General features: G+C 38.4%; 2 protein-coding genes across 2 annotated transcripts in view; one reads left to right on the top strand and one right to left on the bottom strand.

Annotated features, from left to right (window-relative positions):
* The window catches only part of pth1r (parathyroid hormone 1 receptor), a 50934-nt gene extending 43553 nt beyond the window's left edge, over positions 1 to 7381 (top strand). Inside the window, exons 7-13 of the mRNA XM_020654377.3 lie at positions 532 to 685; positions 1047 to 1107; positions 2421 to 2487; positions 2636 to 2730; positions 2909 to 3050; positions 3550 to 3591; positions 3680 to 7381. Of these exons, the coding sequence (XP_020510033.1) occupies positions 532 to 685; positions 1047 to 1107; positions 2421 to 2487; positions 2636 to 2730; positions 2909 to 3050; positions 3550 to 3591; positions 3680 to 4042 (924 nt within the window). The 3' untranslated portion in view covers positions 4043 to 7381. The remainder of the gene's footprint in view (positions 1 to 531; positions 686 to 1046; positions 1108 to 2420; positions 2488 to 2635; positions 2731 to 2908; positions 3051 to 3549; positions 3592 to 3679) is intronic.
* Positions 7382 to 7433: 52 nt separating this feature from the next.
* Positions 7434 to 17748, bottom strand: part of tmie (transmembrane inner ear) — a 14682-nt gene continuing 4367 nt past the window's right edge. The window contains exons 2-4 of the mRNA XM_020654368.3: positions 17282 to 17399; positions 14160 to 14309; positions 7434 to 7848 (exon numbers count right to left, since the gene is read on the bottom strand). Of these exons, the coding sequence (XP_020510024.1) occupies positions 7568 to 7848; positions 14160 to 14309; positions 17282 to 17399 (549 nt within the window). The 3' untranslated portion in view covers positions 7434 to 7567. The remainder of the gene's footprint in view (positions 7849 to 14159; positions 14310 to 17281; positions 17400 to 17748) is intronic.

Below are 17748 nucleotides of genomic sequence, written 5' to 3'. Positions count from 1 at the left end.
GTATAGAGTTATGAACATATACCACAGAATCTGTAAATTTCTCCGACTTTCACATTTCTCTACCAAAACTCCATAGTGCACCTTTAAAGTGTGTCTGTTTTAGAATGCAGCTGCATTTCGTCCCAAAATCATTTCATCTGTTTGAGACCCATCTTCAAAATCAAATCTTTAAGGGACAGAATCTCTGCAAAAATCTGAAAGTTGTTGGATTTGATCCATGTTTGTTGTATTTCTTGGACTAGGACGCAGTATTAAGAATCAGATGTTTATTGATCTAATTGACTTTTTTTTTTTCGTCCACTCTACATCAATGACTGTCCATACAATGTTCCAGTATTCACTGCAAAGAAACATTTCTGCACAGAAAGCTGAATACATATTCATCCCATGCTTTTCCCTGACCCCCGTTGTATACTGATGTGTAGCTGCTGTGTAAATATGGACACGACTGATACTGGAATATGAAAAGCAATTTTTTTTTTCCCACTGTGAGTATGGATTAAATCTGCTCTCCTTGCCATTTCTCGACAGATTGGCTGCAAAGTGGTTGTTACCTTGTTCATGTACTTCTTGGCAACCAATTACTACTGGATCCTTGTAGAGGGACTTTACCTCCACAGCCTCATCTTCATGACCTTCTTCTCAGATAGAAAGTATCTTTGGGGATTCACTCTGATTGGATGGGGTGAGTTCTATCATTTATATTCATTACATCTACATGTATGTAACGGGCTAAGTTTTGGCAGCTTTAGTGTTCTGCAAAAACTTTGGGAGGCACTCTAAAACCGATGCTGTTATTTATGAATAAGCAGACAATGATAAAGAAGAATGCCTTATTGCATGAAAATGGGCCTTACAGTTCCTGCATTGTACACACTGTGCGTAAAAGTTACATAAGCACAGCGCATACAATGTGGATGCTGTGCTACCCGGGTTCTACATACATAAGCTTTTTATGGACCTCTGATGTCATCTTTTAGAGTGTTTTCTTATAACGATGGCTGTTTTATGACAACACTGTGTGTTTTTTTGACTTTATTTTCCAGGAGTACCAGCCATATTTGTGACAGTTTGGGCGACTGTGAGAGCGACGTTTGCAGACACAGAGTAAGTGATCTGCATGGATTTATTATCCATGTTTTTCTTGTAGAGCTTCACCACACAAATACTGGGGTCATGAGTTGCAAACTGAGTCATAAAAAAAGTATATTTTCTGAGTATGCTGAGGTATGAAAGCAACATGGGGTTTAAAGCAGATTGACCAATCTGAAATGGGTAGAGCTGTTCAGAAAGAAAGCTGCCTCAAACCAACTTGGCGGGCTTTAAAGCCCCTCTTTGCACTATCTGCAGCCTCCACATTTTGTTCCTGTATCCTGGTTGAACATTGAGGACTTTGGATCTTAGAGCTTACAGCTAAGCTGGTATGCAGGAGTTGCCCAAAGGACCTCAACCTTACACAGCCACGGTACTTCTGCTTCCTGTCTAGGCTTCTTTTTGTACAGGAAAGGGAAACCGTGTGTAGTGGTGTCTGACTGCAGACACGTTTCTCTAGGCTGTCTTTGAGTCTATTCCTCCTCACACAACAAGCAAATGTAGTACTGCAGTAGCTGTGGAGAAATAAAACATTCTCAAGCTTTATCTCACAAACATACTATCTGTGCCATCACATCCCCCCCAAATGAAAATGATATGCCTAGAATTCAAGAAACAGAATGTAATAAAGAAATAAAAGTAACTGTTCTTTCAGTGGGAAAAAAAATATAATACTTTCACTCGTAAAAACACACCCTGTAGTTGTGAAGAAACAAAACAATGACGGTTTGTTATTTTGGAACAATTACTCATTCCCTTTGTAAGATCGTGATATAATACAACAAGATACAACACAATATGCAATACAAAATGTGTCTTTGACTCCAGTGCTGGGTAAAAAAATGCAAACAAGCTGTGGTCACAATAACGTTATTTGGACCATTGCATACAAAATTACTGTTCATCAGTTGTTTAAACATAGTGCAACGACACAGGGACAATAACAACTTAACTTTGCATTCAGTAGAAAGAAGAAGGTTTAAAGCTGCTTTGAATAATAGCCAGACACTGTTAAGGATTTCTTTCCTCTTCTTGAATCATGTAGTTAAAGCCGATTAAAGTGTTTCATTACCAACTCCGGAAGGACACATATCTTCTTCTTTCAATGGCATTATTTCAAAGGTTTGAGTACGTCCTTGAAGCAGAACGGGGCTTTGTGTGAAAACACAGGAAATACCTAATTTAACAGAAGTTATTTTGTTGTCATACTTTAACATGGTTTTATCTCTTAGATGAACGGATTAGCAGTGTTCTTGGATTAACTCACCTAGCAGCCGGATCCTTACTAAGCTTCTACTGATCCATTTTGTTGTTGTTGATCCCTGCAGGTGTTGGGACTTAAGTGCGGGCAATTTGAAATGGATTTATCAAGTGCCTATCCTGGCGGCCGTTGTGGTGAGTATATGTTCACTGCTGGCACCTTTTCCCTGCTGCGGAGGGAAAGGCAGTGATTTGCTGCACCTGGGGCAGTGCAGCTGTTGGATTAGAACCCTCATTTTGATTGCAATGACATTATGCCATTATGTTTCTATTTATACTACAGGTCAATTTTATGTTATTTCTGAACATAATCAGAGTGTTGGCAACCAAGCTGCGAGAAACAAATGCTGGAAGGTGCGACACAAGACAACAGTACAGGTACAGAGTGTTAGCATTGTGCTAATTGTCATACACTTTGATTCATTCATTATTGGATATGTTTGTGATTTAAAAAAAACAATACATATTTAATTACACTTATTGCATCAGAGGTTTTTGATTATTAAGAAGCTTTGACAAACTAAGACCAAACATGTCTGTTCTGTCACTGATACAGGAAACTCCTGAAGTCTACGTTGGTGCTGATGCCGCTCTTCGGCGTGCACTACATCATATTCAACGCCATGCCGTACACAGAGGTGTCTGGAGTTCCCTGGCTCATCCAGATGCACTATGAGATGCTGTTTAACTCTTTCCAGGTAAAGCTGCCGTAGTCTGACATGCTAATAAAGCTCTGATGGTCCCATTAAACATTCGCTTATCTTTTGAAGTTGAACAAATGAACGAACCCACCCATTGTTGCTTACTGTGGAGATTTTTGGTTGTGCTTAGATCTCCATTAAGATACCATCTGTTATCATACACCAAATGGACGTATTCTACATATTTCATATATTATTTTGTCACTGTTATCAAATCTTTATTGTGTTCTATTTTAGTTGCTCTATGGTAAGAGTGCTACTGTTAAGTTTGTGTCCAGTTTTTGATTTCATTTGTGATGCGCAGACAACACTAAGACACACTTCTAACAACCTACGTGGCATTGACTCATTCTAATTCTGTTTCTTATAATTAGGAAGAGAGGCTTGTCTGATATAAAAGAATACCTCTTAAATGTTAAATTAAGTGCTAACTGAAGCTAACTGGCCTATAAATTCATGGATCATGTCAATAAAATCTTTCTCCACCCTTTTTCAGGGATTCTTGGTGGCAATTATATACTGCTTTTGCAATGGAGAGGTATGTACTCCGTGGCATTTTAAATCAAGATCATCCTGCACGATATGTTTAGCCCTTATTTCTCTAAACAACTTCCTTTTCCTCCAAGGTGCAAGCCGAGATCAAAAAGTCGTGGAGCAGGAGGACTCTGGCTCTGGACTTTAAGAGAAAAGCTCGGAGCGGAAGTAACACATACAGCTATGGACCCATGGTGTCGCACACCAGTGTTACTAATGTCACTGCCAGAGGACCGCACGCCCTCCACCTCACCACCAGGCTCGGTCCCGTGCCTGTGAACGGACACAGGAATCTCCCCGGGTACGTAAAGAACGGCTCGGTCTCTGAGAACTCCATACCTTCGTCGGGACAGGAGCTCCACCTGCCCGACGAGGAGCATTCTGCAGCCACGAGGCCTTGCGAGGACGAGAAACCCTCCCCTGTGGTGGAGGAGGAGAGGGAGACAGTCATGTGACCTGTAAGAAATGGGAAAAAAAAACATGAAACTGTCCTTTGCGGATAGCTTCATCGTTAACACTGCCAGTTTTTCCTCCTGTGAAGCGAGCAAAAGCATTGCAGAGGGATGAGGCCTGTGTCACAAAAAAAGGGTGTATCTCTTAAATGAGCCTGGTTGCCTTTATTTGAGGGAGGGTGTCCCTCATTTTTGTGGCAAATTCCCTCAACTCTTTCACCAACCGCCTGCCACATCGAATGTGTAATAAGACAAAAACCGACTGACACTTCTTATGTCTTTTCCACTGCCAGAACAGTTGTTTTCTTGTTTTTGGATTGCATTTATATGTGCTCAGCTTCATGCTTAAATCTAACCGGGGTTTGTTACAGCGGTCGCCATGAGCGGCCTTAATCACCTAAAAGCCAGGTGAATGTCTGAGTGCACTTAGAGACACATGTGTGGACAGTTCCATCAGCATGTCTTTCTTGTAAATCAGCATAAGTAGACTCAGCTTAAAACTGATTAATGCTAGGTTTTGAGGCATCTGGTCATGCTCTGCAACGTGGCTTCTCAAATGACTAAAGTCCACTTCAGTGTTAAAGGGAAGGTACTCAGGTAATTGAAGTCCTCTGTTGTTGCACACCTATTTTTATACTTTAAAAGTTGTGTTATAGTCAGCATTTCTCTGAGGATAATCGTGTTCTATATGAAGTTGTTTGAGTTTTTTTGTTTTTTTCAAATGTTGTACAAATTTTGCTGTTTCAAAAGAACCTGTTTTTTATTTCTCTGATTTCAACAGATGTCAAGGAGTTCAAATGAATGTTTCATATTTAGATTTTCTCAAAAAATCCCTTCTCTCTCTCTCTCTCACTCACACACACACACACACACACACACACACACACACACACACACACACACGTGGCCAACATAGTTGACTTATTTGAGAGCTGTTTCCCTCTCTTTGGGATCAGTTAGCAGAGGTCAAGAGGAACTTTATGGAAATGAGAAAACAAAAAAAAAAACATCATGAGTGAAAACGTTTTTAAAAACACAGTTTGCAGGAAATAGCCTTCAATTCCACTGGAATGTTAATTAAATGAGGAATTCAAGAAAAAAAAAAAGATCACAAAAACATGTGTGCAGATTATGAAGGAAAACCTGGAAATGTATAACGTGTTACATTTTACAGATGCTCCAGTGATATGCTGCTTTTTGATGTAAATACATACAAGTCATAATGTTTACAAAGATCAGAAATACATTCTAATTGTGAGCTAATAGTGTTCATGTATATTAATATGTTATAAAGCTATGTTTTCTTTTTCAATGTGTTGGTTTACAGAAGTTTTGCAATATTTGATAATGTATATAGTCCCAAAAAAAACTGTTGAATATATTTGCAGGTGACAGAGGGCATACAAACAAGCGTTTCATGAAGCATTCCAGGATATATTTGAAACTCTGTAACTTGTCATTTACCCAGTTTGTCCGGATTTTTTTGCAGGCTAGGTCACATTGCATCCCACGCCAAAGAAAAAAGACATGTTATGATGTCAGAGGAAGTTATGTTGCAGCCTTTCTTTGATTTTTTTTTTTTTTACCGTGATCTTGTTAACAATGACCAAAAAAGTCTCAAAGTTGCAGTAAATTGGAGCTGATATTAAGTATAGGAAAGTTTCAAGATAGAAGTATTGAAGCAGAGAGTCCTAACATACTTTATTTATGTGTAATGTAAACAGCAGTAAGGCAGATAAGAAAACCAATCTATACAGTCCACAGCTCAGTGACAATGGACTAAAACTGTCACATTACAGCAGATTTTTTTTGATTTGGAACTAATCCTGGTCTCTGTGTAGATTGGTCACTCTTTGGTTTGGAACGAAGTTGTGATTTGGAAAACGATTCAGTCCATTTTAAAGATACATTCAATTTTCATTTTTTTAATCACTTCTCACTGACTGATTTATTCTCCCAGTTCCCTAAATCCAAGTTTGGATCCATTACAGTGTTTGCTTTGACTCATTGTTGAAAGGTCAGAAACTAGCCTGTTTGCAGTTTTAACTCTTAACAAGTCCGTCCAGCAGGTGAATACTACTTCTGAAAGAGTGGATAGCATGTTGGATAATGAATACTTCCATTTCAGATTTGATATCAACCAATCAATGAGCCATACACGATTCATTAACTGTTCACCAAGAAGTCACATTTAAAAATGGTTAGGTTGGTAATATTATATTTCTTCCTGTATTATGAAAAAATCTCTTTTTAAAAAACACACTGACTGTTACATTTTTTTGACGTAACTTGATCATCTGGGCCACAGGCATCCAGTGTTATCTGAAAACTAAAACAACGTCTTAATCTTTGACTGTTCTGGGTGCGTGTATTCTCACCACAAAGGAAATTTGTCTTAGCAACAAAATATATATATCTTCAAAACACTTAAGAAATACCTAATGACCCCATGTCAGCCACACAGAAACCAAAGATTCTGATGTGTGTATGCAGTTTGAACATTCAGAATTTCTAAGAAGTGCTTATGATCCTCCAGAAATTCAAATTGGATCCAACTTGAACTTTTCCATGAAAATGAATCATCGCTGCTAATCAAGGTTGAGTGGACGGACTCAAATCTTAATAGCATGATCCTGCAGGCCACAATGATGGAAGACTGAGGAGACTTTTGTGAAATAATGATGCAGTAATTAACTGACAGTTAAAACATTTACTTTTAACTGGTCTCTTTCATGTTTTATATATACTGCATTTTTCTCAATTTTCTGGGAACCTCATTCTGAATGTTTTACCCAGTTAAAGAGTAGGTACAAAAAATATTTTCCATTACATTTGAATTTTTTTTTTAATTTTTTTTTTAATTTAAGCTGAATAAATTGACATTGGGTATGTATACTGTCCTGTAAACCAGACATTTTTCAGTAATAGTGCAGCCGGTACAAGAGCATGGACATCTTAAATTAAAAAAGAAACACTTTAAAAATAAAATTTGAGCACTTTAATGCTATAGAAAAGTATTTTGTTCTGATTGTAACATGTACAAAGATTGTGTTTTGGCATCAAGTGTACAGAAAGGCCCATCATCATAGAGCTAATGTTGTATTTTCATTGTATTTTAAATACCTCTCATGGAAGTATAGTGTGTTTCATGGTCTTTTATTTATCTCAGTGGAGTCCAAATGGGTCTTGATGCTTCAGATGCAGTATGTGGAGGAGTGTTTGTTAAGGCACACCTCATAAGGTGATGAAGGCACGCTGTAGATATCAGTGTTAACTGTTTCTGCTCTCTAATGTTTCATCAGTGAATTGTGATTACGACAATAAATCCAGAATTTTACTGTACTCTGATGTTCTTGCACCTTTCTTGATAGAGAAGTGGACAAATTATTCATTTTTTTGTGTAAAAGTTTTTTGTTTATTTTATATAATATGATAAAAAGTCATCTTAGAAAAAAAAAACTCCACAAGAGCTAGCAGCAAAACAATGTGAAGAGATTATTTTCAGTGGTTGTCCATGAAAGTCAGAGTTCATTTTTGAGCTTTCTTAGCTCCCCCTTTAGCCCCTCCTTTGCCTCCTTTTTCTCCTTTGTCTCCCCTGTCTCCCTTCTCACCAGTTTTCTTTCCTTTTCCATCAGCGGCATCTTTCTTGGCTGCTCCCTTTTCACCTTTCTTAGCATCCTTCTCATCCCCTTTCCCCTCTTTGGCACCCTTGCCTTCTTTTTTGCCCTCTTTGGACTTCTTCTCTCCTTTTTCACCGTCCACTTTCCCCGAGACTGTCGTCACCTCCTCCTTCTCTTCTACCTTTGCAGCTGAAAACATACAGGAAAAACACAAACAGTTCATAGCTGCATCAGGTAGGGTATCATCAGGGTCCTGCCTCGAGTGCTAATTGGAAGAGATAATGCAATCCAACAGAGGGCCTGGGCTAAGTAGGTTGAATGTAATGAAGGCACATCTGTTTCTCTCTGCAATAAGCATGGTCTATTTATTCTTTTAATGGCATGGCTTTGAGGGCTTTCTGTGTGAAATAAAGAGAACAAAAGTTAACAGTCGGCTTTTTGTGTGAGACGGTGTGTTCCACATTTAGAATCAGGGAGTGAGGATGGCTGAAATATGATGACAAGAAAATTATCTTCTTGGAGTAAAAGTAAACATTTTAAGTAATAAAGTAAATGAAATCAAGTGAGAAATTTGTATCAGACCGTTAGCTGAGCCTGGCTTAGCACAAGATAAACAGAAATGCTAACTGATAGCTAGCTCTGTACAGAGGAGACCAGCAGACAGGAGCTTTTTTTATAACCATTCTATACATGGGTTTGCATCTGTGAAATCGTTACACCAAGTTGTTTAGTTATAACAGTTAAATGTGGTATTACTGCAATACCTTCAAGCACCACAGTAGCAGTATCAAACATTGATTGATTGGTTGTATTGTATTGTATTGTTACTGAGAGTGCCCACTCTCATCTACATGTTCTCTCCTCAGTAAACAGTTGCGGCAGGATATGACGTTCATATTTTACAGTTCACAAACGTATAGTGCATGTAGCACCGTAAACACATGGTGTGAAAAATATTATACTGCAGACCAGTGTGGATATCAGTATTCATTCTTCTGTGGACTTATGTGCTTTTTAGCTAAGTGGGTGACAATGCGTTGCAATCTGACTGGAACTGTCCTGTTTTCCAGCTCCGTGTCCTCAGTTCCTACAAACAACTATCAAATATCAACACTGAGTTGTCTGTATGTTAATCAATGTTGTGCTTTTTTAATAGAAAAACATCACTTTTGCACCACTTTTGAGTCAAAGGTCAATACTGATTTGTTTGTACATGTGTTAATCAATCTAGGGATTGCAGCTATTGCTTAGCTAGCCCAGCTAATCATACTAATAGGACCTGCTGCGTAACAACAGGTAAGCTAGCTGTCGCAGGCAGAGAGGAAGTCAGCGTTTTCCGAGGAGCTCCAAGAGACTTAGCAAGTAGCACTGTTACGATCCACTTCAACGAGGCAAGCGCAACTTAAACGGCTCAGGAGGGCACCTGCGCCTACCACCTTGTGTGACCAGTGCAGGTCACGTTCTGTGGATCGATACATGTGGGTTTGCGATAAAATCTAAGTTTCCTGTTTTGGAGGCTTGAATATATGTTCACCCATGTTAAACTGAACAAACTCTTCACCAGCTCCAGCCATTACATTTACATTATGTGAACACCCAGATATTTTTACAGCTTTTAGATTTTGCTTTTTTAAAGCATATTTTTCAAGATATGTAAATGTATAGATACACATTGATCTTTGAATTACTTTCTTTCTTTCTTTGGATACCCATTAGCACCATCATATAAATCAGCTACATTCTTACTGGGGTCCAACAATGTTTAAAGGCTTATAAGCTCTTGATTAGGTTTTACTTGTATATGTTTGGGTATGACTTAAAGTGCCCATGAATTGCAGTAGACTACCAAAACAAATTCTTTAGGTATATTTAATTTATTTCTTATAGCATCAGAGAACATAGTAAAAGCAATCCCTCAAGAAAAGCTGAAGCTAAAGCGTTTGGGCTCTAACAGACCTCCCAAGTGACCTAACAACCACATATGAGACTTCACACATAACACCTGTGGTATGGATCAACAAGAATCATTGGTGTGATTTTACTCTTCAGCAACTATTGTGTAACGGCTGTGAAAATTGCTCAAAGGACAGAGTCCTGATGAGGCCAACCGGAGCATCATTGCTTTTTTCCCCAGTAGCAACACAAACATTTGCTTTACAAACGCTGCAGTGTCACTGGATACACAAACGGAGGCCAAGAAACCCAACTACAAACACACAGCAGATGTCAAAAGCTGCTGTAGGGGGTTTAAGTAAACCTGAAATTATTTGTGGTTCTGTGTTTTACAGTGTAAGCTGACTTCAAATATTCAACCAACCATCAGAACTGTTGTGAATAGATTTTGTGTTTTCACTTAATTATGAAACATGTTTTCTGCTTTTATCCTTGTGCATTCCCCCTGCAGTCAAGATTATTGTGAATTTGCTGGTGTATCTTTGTCTCCTTTCTTTTCTATGTCAGTACATTTCTAAACAAAACCTGGAGAGACGACTCACTGCTACAATAACTAAAGGCCTGTATGGTTCGGTGAAGGCTTAATTAAGAGCTGTAAGTATATGTAGCACTCTGAAATCCAGATTGATCTTTCACTAATTTGTGTCAAATTGCTTTAAGTGCTTTTGAATTTTTGGTCCTTTTCCTATTTAATGTTCAGAAAAGTAGTGTAGTATGGCAATTAAAGGTTAACAATGCTATCTAAAGAAAATCCTTGAAGACCACACCACTACCGTAGAACATGTAAGAAACAGAAAACCATTAAATGAATATATACAGTTGAATATCTAATTTGTGAGTAAAAGTAATCTTATTTTTTAGTAGATTTAGTAGAAGATTTCTAGTCAGACGTATGTAAACATGAAGCTCGCTGGCAGGTATTTAGATTATTCTTACTAATCTAAATACCTCTAAAATAGCTCTGTCCACAGCATTGGCTGTATATAAAGATAGACGAGACCATTCCAACTATTCCAGTTGTACGAAAATTAGTACAAAATTAGTACAGTTAAATTGTTAAGTCAAATCCACTTAATTTCTAAAGCACATGTAAAATAACTAAGGTTAAACAAGGGTGCTCTACAGAGTTAAAAGAATTGCCCCATCCCCAACCCCCTTACCAAGAAAAAGATCCATCAGGTCCACATCATTAAGTACTCTCGTGTCATTTTGAAGCAGACACTCACAGATATGTAAAAGGTCAAAGACTTGTATGTTAGTGTCTGTTACATTTCCCTTTCGTCCCTCCTCTTCTACTTTACCTGTTAACATGGAAGAGGCAGAGCGTGTGACCTATACTGCAGCCAGTCAGTAGGGGGAGCTCCAAATGTTGAGGCTTCAACTTTTTCATTTTATACAGTCTGTAATTCACAAGTGACAAATAGCACCGAACGAACGGCATCTATTAATCTCACCCCTTTTCTTTAAGCCATTAAGTCGACGCAGGGACATCATAGTGACTATGTGACATCACAAAGTAAGAAGAAGTGCAGTATATAAACATCTGTGAAACACCAAATGTGCTTTTTTACTGACAAATGTCACAAGTTCAGCTGGTAAAGTAATGGTATTACTTGATATAGAAAAACTAATTCAGAATTACTGGGGCCAATAATTACTTTCACAGTGACTTTCTAAAAGTGAAGCCCATCTTTCTTTGTCACTGTGCTATGATCCTTTAATTCATTTGTCCCTTGCTGCCCATTGAGAGATGTCTATGGGGATGGATGTATGATTGGTTTCTTTGAGTTAAGAGAAAAACGCTGAGAAGATCTTCACGTCCAGCTGACTTGATACTCTGGAGGACAGCAGGTTTCTTCAGGTTGATGGGAGATACGGAAGGTATGATATAGTTTATAACGCTGTCTCTTCAGTTCAGGCATTTTATTCACTGTCTGTGTGAGCGCATGGGAGACAGATGAAAAGGGCCTGGTGGATAGAAAATTATACTCTTTAGCCCCTTTTTCCCCATTGTGTTTTCAGCAGACATTCTCAGGCTCACTACGGTCTTTTCTTGTGAAGATATCGACTCAGACGCTGTACAGCTCGCTGAGAACGTGTTAATGGTGGCAAAGAGAAATTCGTAAATGGGACACATTTATATACAGAAACATGGATCTTTAAAGTCAGTTTATGGTCATAATACCTCCCTGAGTTAAATATTTTCTGTCCTTGAATGTGCCATAAGATAATTATCTCTGAACAAGTACACAGATTTGACAAGCTTCTGTTACCCATGCACTCATCCAAAAGATAAGATTGGGTATTTCTTGATCCTCATTTGCAAAATGTAATTAAGTTATGTTTGATGTTATTTTTACTTTATCCTCAGGAGGAGCATTTCATGAGTGCACTGTTGTTTTGCATAATTGAGGCCTCAATCTGAAGAGTGAACTTCAGAAACTTATATATTAACTGCATTATTCTTGGTAGAGCAGCCGAAGCGTCACATAATCTCTGCAGAAAAGCAATCATTTGCATATTTGCTAGTTAGATCATTGTTGCTTTCCTTCTTAGTTAATCCAAAAGCAAACATTACTGCATGCTTTGTTTCGAGTTTATGCTTGACATCAGTTATTAAATATGTCTTTATCCTGATTCTTTATAAAGGCTGCAGTCAGTGAGCTTCCCCTTCAGGCTCTTTCCCAGCCATACGGATCATTGGTCATATAGTCACGGAAGAGGATTTCGACCTCGACTCTCTGTGGTGCCACTGGTGATTGAAGAGTTACATTATCTTGCCACAGCAGGATTAGCATGTGATTTTATTAGATGCAGTAATCACGCAGGAAAAAATTTTATTGACGGCTGCCCCCCCCCATAAATTACACAATAACTGATGGACGCATGTGTGCATACAAATGCATAACGTAGCATGTAGAGGAACAGGCAGAGACAGATGTCAGTCCCTATTTGTCATGTTTTTTAACCTGAAAAGGCCACAGCGAAGCAGCTGAGATAGAAAAGATCCACACAAAGCAACACACCAGACTCCTGGGAGGAAGAGAAAGAAAAAAAGAGAACATTCAATCAACAGCTGAGACCAGGGTTTGCTGGCAAGAGAAATCATGTTTTATTTACACTTGAGGCAGACAGTGCAAATCATGATTTTCTTGAAGTGTGTCTTGAGAAAGCGATCAGACAGGTTGTGAAATAGATGACCACACACACAATACAGGCAACATGAATGCACTTTTCTTTCCATGGCTGACAAGCAAAACAACTTTCAATTGTATTATTTTCTCAAAGTTGTCACATCTTTACAATTTCATGCAAATATTCATGAAGCAAGATATGAGACTCTTCATTCAAAACAAAAGTCCAGCTGCAAAGCTGAACAATAAGAAAATGTTTCATATTCTCACCCACTGCAGCAATCAAGACTTGGAAGTCTGTTATACTACTTTTTTTTTATACCTCTCTGGCTGTACTTTTCAAAGTGATGTAAAAAGCATTTTGAAAGGTGGCTCCACTTTTGCACACTTCTTTTTTTCTTATATTTTTCTGTGCTCCATTTGCAAGAATTATTTACTGCTTTGACTGATGGCAGGATGTCTGGCTGTGAGACGCACTAAAATACCTTAAAGTAGTGGTTACCTATTGGGTGACCTTAAACGACTGGCCACCTACGTGTACACCACGTTTTATAAAAATGTCAAAGCTGAGAGGATCATCTGAAAGAAGGTAAGAGCAGAAAAAAAAAAGATCATCCTGTCTCTGACAAAGTGAGGGAGCTGGGTTGCTCCTCGCTCAACCTAACTATGGACAGCTGGCTGTTATTAGCACTTTGAACCTGCTCAGAGACTGTCTGTACTGCAGGAGCATCTGGGGTAGCTAGAGGAAAAGAAGGGAAGGAAGAAGAGGAGGAAAAAGAGAAAGGAAGAGAAAAGGAAGAGAAATTTTAGTATAACAGCACACAAATAGAGCAGAAGAATTGTAATGAGCGCAGCATGCTTTGTGAGGTGAAAAGAAGGGACAGTAAAAACCTTTAAAAAATAAAAGCTTCACCAGAAAAGATATGATGTAAAAGGAAAAGCTGTCCACTTTGGGTCAATCTGAAATTAGGACTACAACAGCAAAGAGTCTTGTAAGACCATGTAGATTTTAATATGGTTTTAAAAAAACATCTCAGCCCATTCATAGAGACACAAATCAAAACTGCTCTACATACAAAGCTGGCTTTCTGCATTTGTTAATTTCCCATGCCTTCCAGATCTGTAGGGAAAGCTTTTGTGTAAAGTAGTCACAGAGTGCTCTAAGGGGACATAACACACTCTGCATAACGACTAGATGTCATAAGACTTCAGTGTTTGAAAATTCTATCATTTTTCAGAAATGTATCTCTAATTTCTCTCTATTAAAGTTGGCCTCTCTGCAGAAAACCATAAGCAGAGCCATTGTAAAAGCACCACAGTCCGCATCTGACTTTCATTTTGATGTTTATGGATTTATTACCGATTTAAAAAGCATCTCGACTATATTGAAGAGTTTGAAAGAGAAGTACTCACATCCCGGTATCTCAGTCAGCTCATTTAGAGGTGGCACTGTCTCTAACGTGTTGGCATATTTTTTGGCGGCCAGCCTCTGCGCATGCCGTGCCTCGATTTCCTTTTTGGTCCTCGGGATTCGACACTTGAAAATACAACACAGAGTGATAACTGAAAGAGAGGGTGACACAAACAGAACACAATGGGCCTTATGTTATCTATTTTTCCATGAAGATTTTGGTAGACTCTAAAAACTGAAACATTGTCCACATACTGTATGCACTCAAACAAAGACACTTCAAGATATACATAAATGTCACCCGTTTGCACATTTTAGACCTATTTATAATCTTCATCTAGGTTCAATACAGCATGAAACAACTAGAGAAAAAAAAAAAAAAACCTCTGTTTGTGCTCCTTCTTAAAATACCATGGGTAGAGTTTTAACTGAATGTGTTGGTGTTATGTGATGTGTTAATGAGAGCTATATGCATAAAGAGTAGGCTTTTTCATATATAGATGTTTTCGTTTCCCCTTGTGTTCCTGCAGGGCCCAGGTTTAAAGTCTGTTCAACTAAAAAAACGTTTACAAAAAAGCTTGTAGCAAGGTTACATATCAAAACAGAGGACTAAGTACATGCATACATTTGACTTCTTTGGAAGTCTGACCCTATACAAAAGATAAAAGGCCAAATTGCCCATTGTTCATTTTGTATTATTGAAGCAACAGCCTAGCATGTCTTGTTTCCCATCATGCTTTGTGTTTTACTGAATGCCTGCTTTGTTAGGCTTGTTAGTAATGTCAGTATTGAGAGAATTTTTCTTGAGTTGAGGCAAAGGAAAGTGGAAAGTGCAAAGCAAAATTACAAAGTGGGAAACACTTTTACAAAATTTGAGACATATTTACATTTTGAAAAACATTCCTACATTTCATAAAACAAAATTACAAAACCTAAACACTTCTACATTTTATAAAACAAATTTACAAGATGTGAAACACTTTTACAATCACTGAGACAAATTTACAAGTGGCAGAACACTTTTACAAGTCCCCAAAGAAATGTACAAAATACAGATTCTTGAGGGAAAGGGAATGTTCCAAATGCAGGAAGTGACCCGGAAGTGATTGAGTGATTGGTGATCATTTTGTTTGTTTTGGATGAAATGTTTTTCAAAATGTTAATTTGTCTTAGATTTTGTAAAAGTGTTTTACACTTTGTAATTTTGCTTTGCACTTGCCACCACCGTACATAACTAAGGAGACTGTTGCATTTCTGTTACAGAAAACAATACAATACAATTACAGTCATTATGCATTCATTCCATCCAATCGAGTTTCTTCCTCCACTCCAGGTCCTGGGTACATTTCATCCATTTGAGTGTTTTGGAGAATTTTTATTTTGGCAGCTGATGCTGCAATTTCTGCATTAAGCTCCATGTTCTCCAATTCTGTCTTCAACTTTGCTTCTTGCAGTAACAGTGCATGTTTGTCCTTTAATGCAGCATCTTTGGCCAGCAGGGCAGCATTTTCAGCAGCTGCCTTCCTACATGCCAATGATGCTGAGGAAGAAGCCTTTGATCCTCTTGCTTTTCTTGACACATTAGAGATGCTGTCCTGAGGTTCAATCTTCAATTGTGCAATTTGTTCCTTTTCCCATATTTCAACCTCTTTCACACGATATTTAAAGTTGATCATCCTAGGCTTAAACCAGTCTTCATGATCCTCCTCGTTCTCGGCCTCTGATAAGAGCCTTTGCACAGAGATATGCACATCATTGAAATGAGCCACCGTTTCATGAAAAGTTTTTAAACCTTTATTGACATCATCAATACATTCACCATCATGCAGCAAAGCTTTTATTTCGTTCATTTTCCTTGTGCACGCTCCTAATTTTCCTTTACGAGATGCTTTGAGAGCTTTTAATATTTCTTCTGCCTCGGCAGAGGTCTTGGGAATTTCCATGCTTTATTTTATTTATCACTCGTTATTATGATGACAGTTTTGTTTATTTATTTTTTGCGGAGCGCAGCAAGACGTCATTTCGTGACACAACACAGCCCACATCCAAAAACACGCACTCTTCTTCAGTCTGTTCATATCGTCTCTTGTATTTTAATTCTCATCCAACATTTCCGATATGTCATGCCTACAAAGCGTTGAACGCCGATCCATTCATCATTTATTTGTTGACTCACGACCGGACCAGTGTTTCCTCTCCGGCGTCTTGTCCTGTTCACAGTGTGTTTCTTCTTGACCGTAGCGGAGTTTTTTGACTTGATGTGATGGCTTCAAACAAAATCAATTAGGTAAGCCGTTGCTGAGCCGGTTTAACACGCTATCAAATAAAAACAAAAGGCAGCCGCGGATCCAAAGTCAACTTATAAACTATATTTATTAATAGAAAACTTATCAGCAAAAATAAACTTCACAAAATAAAATAAACAAACAGATCGCTATATAATGTATATCCTGAGCGGCCCTTTGCAGTCAAAAAACTGTTCCGCTTCCCCACTCACACTCTCCCCCAGGTGTCCTTTATCAACTTCAATTACACTGCCGATTCGCCGCGGCTCTCAGCCCCATAGAGGGAGAAATAATGCACAGATACCCCCAAATCAATTAACAAAATGTTAAACCAAAATAAGCCAGAATAAACAATAATATAAACAAATAATTCTAAAGTCATTAATGTTTGGCTCTTTACGAGTTTTTCACTGTAAATGATTCATATGGCCATTTGGCCACAACAAGTGTTGATATAATGATATGCCTCTACTGCCCCCTTTCCTGGGAGGATTGCTTTAAGGTTTTTATGTCTACCTAATACCTCCATAAAATACACTCTTCACAATTAATTGGTTCTAAAATCATCATCTCTTGGCATAAGTTTTGGCATTATGTCTTAAACAATATCAGCTATGCACAGGACCTTTTTGTTTCTTAGGAAATAGAAGTGATACCTCTCATTCATGATAACATCTCTGTCAGTTCCACTGGTCACACTGTCACAGTGATCATTACAATATGGTCACACCACTACATGCCTCAATATCTATGGCCTCCAGTTATTTCTAAAGATAGCCGTCTATTTAGAGGATGTTTTGTTTAGAGAAAAACAAAGAGATTTCATTACATATACTCACTGACTGCTAAACCGAACACAGAGAAGATGCCGATGACCTGCCATAACCTCAGCCCCCAGAAGACCACTGTCTCTGAGTTGACGGGGTCGGGCTTCTTTGGGGGATCTGTGGGTAAAAGCTGTGCACAAAAGGAAGAACATTGATTATTTTAAGTACCTGCACTCAGCGATTAAAACGCTTTGTAGCTCACAGGAGGGAACAAAGCTCAAGGAGTAAACAAACTATTTATTACTATTTAAGAGTTTAGTCAGACAAATCATTTTTGCAGGAAAAAAAAGTTTGCATTTGGCATCTAGGCTCCGACCTCATCACTCCTCAAAGTTACATTTTACAAGCAGAAATGAGAGATTTGAGTGATGGGATGATATCTTAAACCCCTTAAACCCCCTCAGTCAGAGCCTACAGGAGGATGCTGGTCTGAGGGGCTGAGAGGGGACTGAGGAAGAGTGCAGCACTGCTGCAGGTCA

Source organism: Labrus bergylta, chromosome 4 (assembly GCF_963930695.1).
Source record: "Labrus bergylta chromosome 4, fLabBer1.1, whole genome shotgun sequence".
Classification (NCBI taxonomy): Eukaryota; Metazoa; Chordata; class Actinopteri; order Labriformes; family Labridae; genus Labrus; species Labrus bergylta.
Note: the sequence above shows the minus strand (reverse complement) of the source record. Positions and strands in the feature narration are given on the sequence as shown.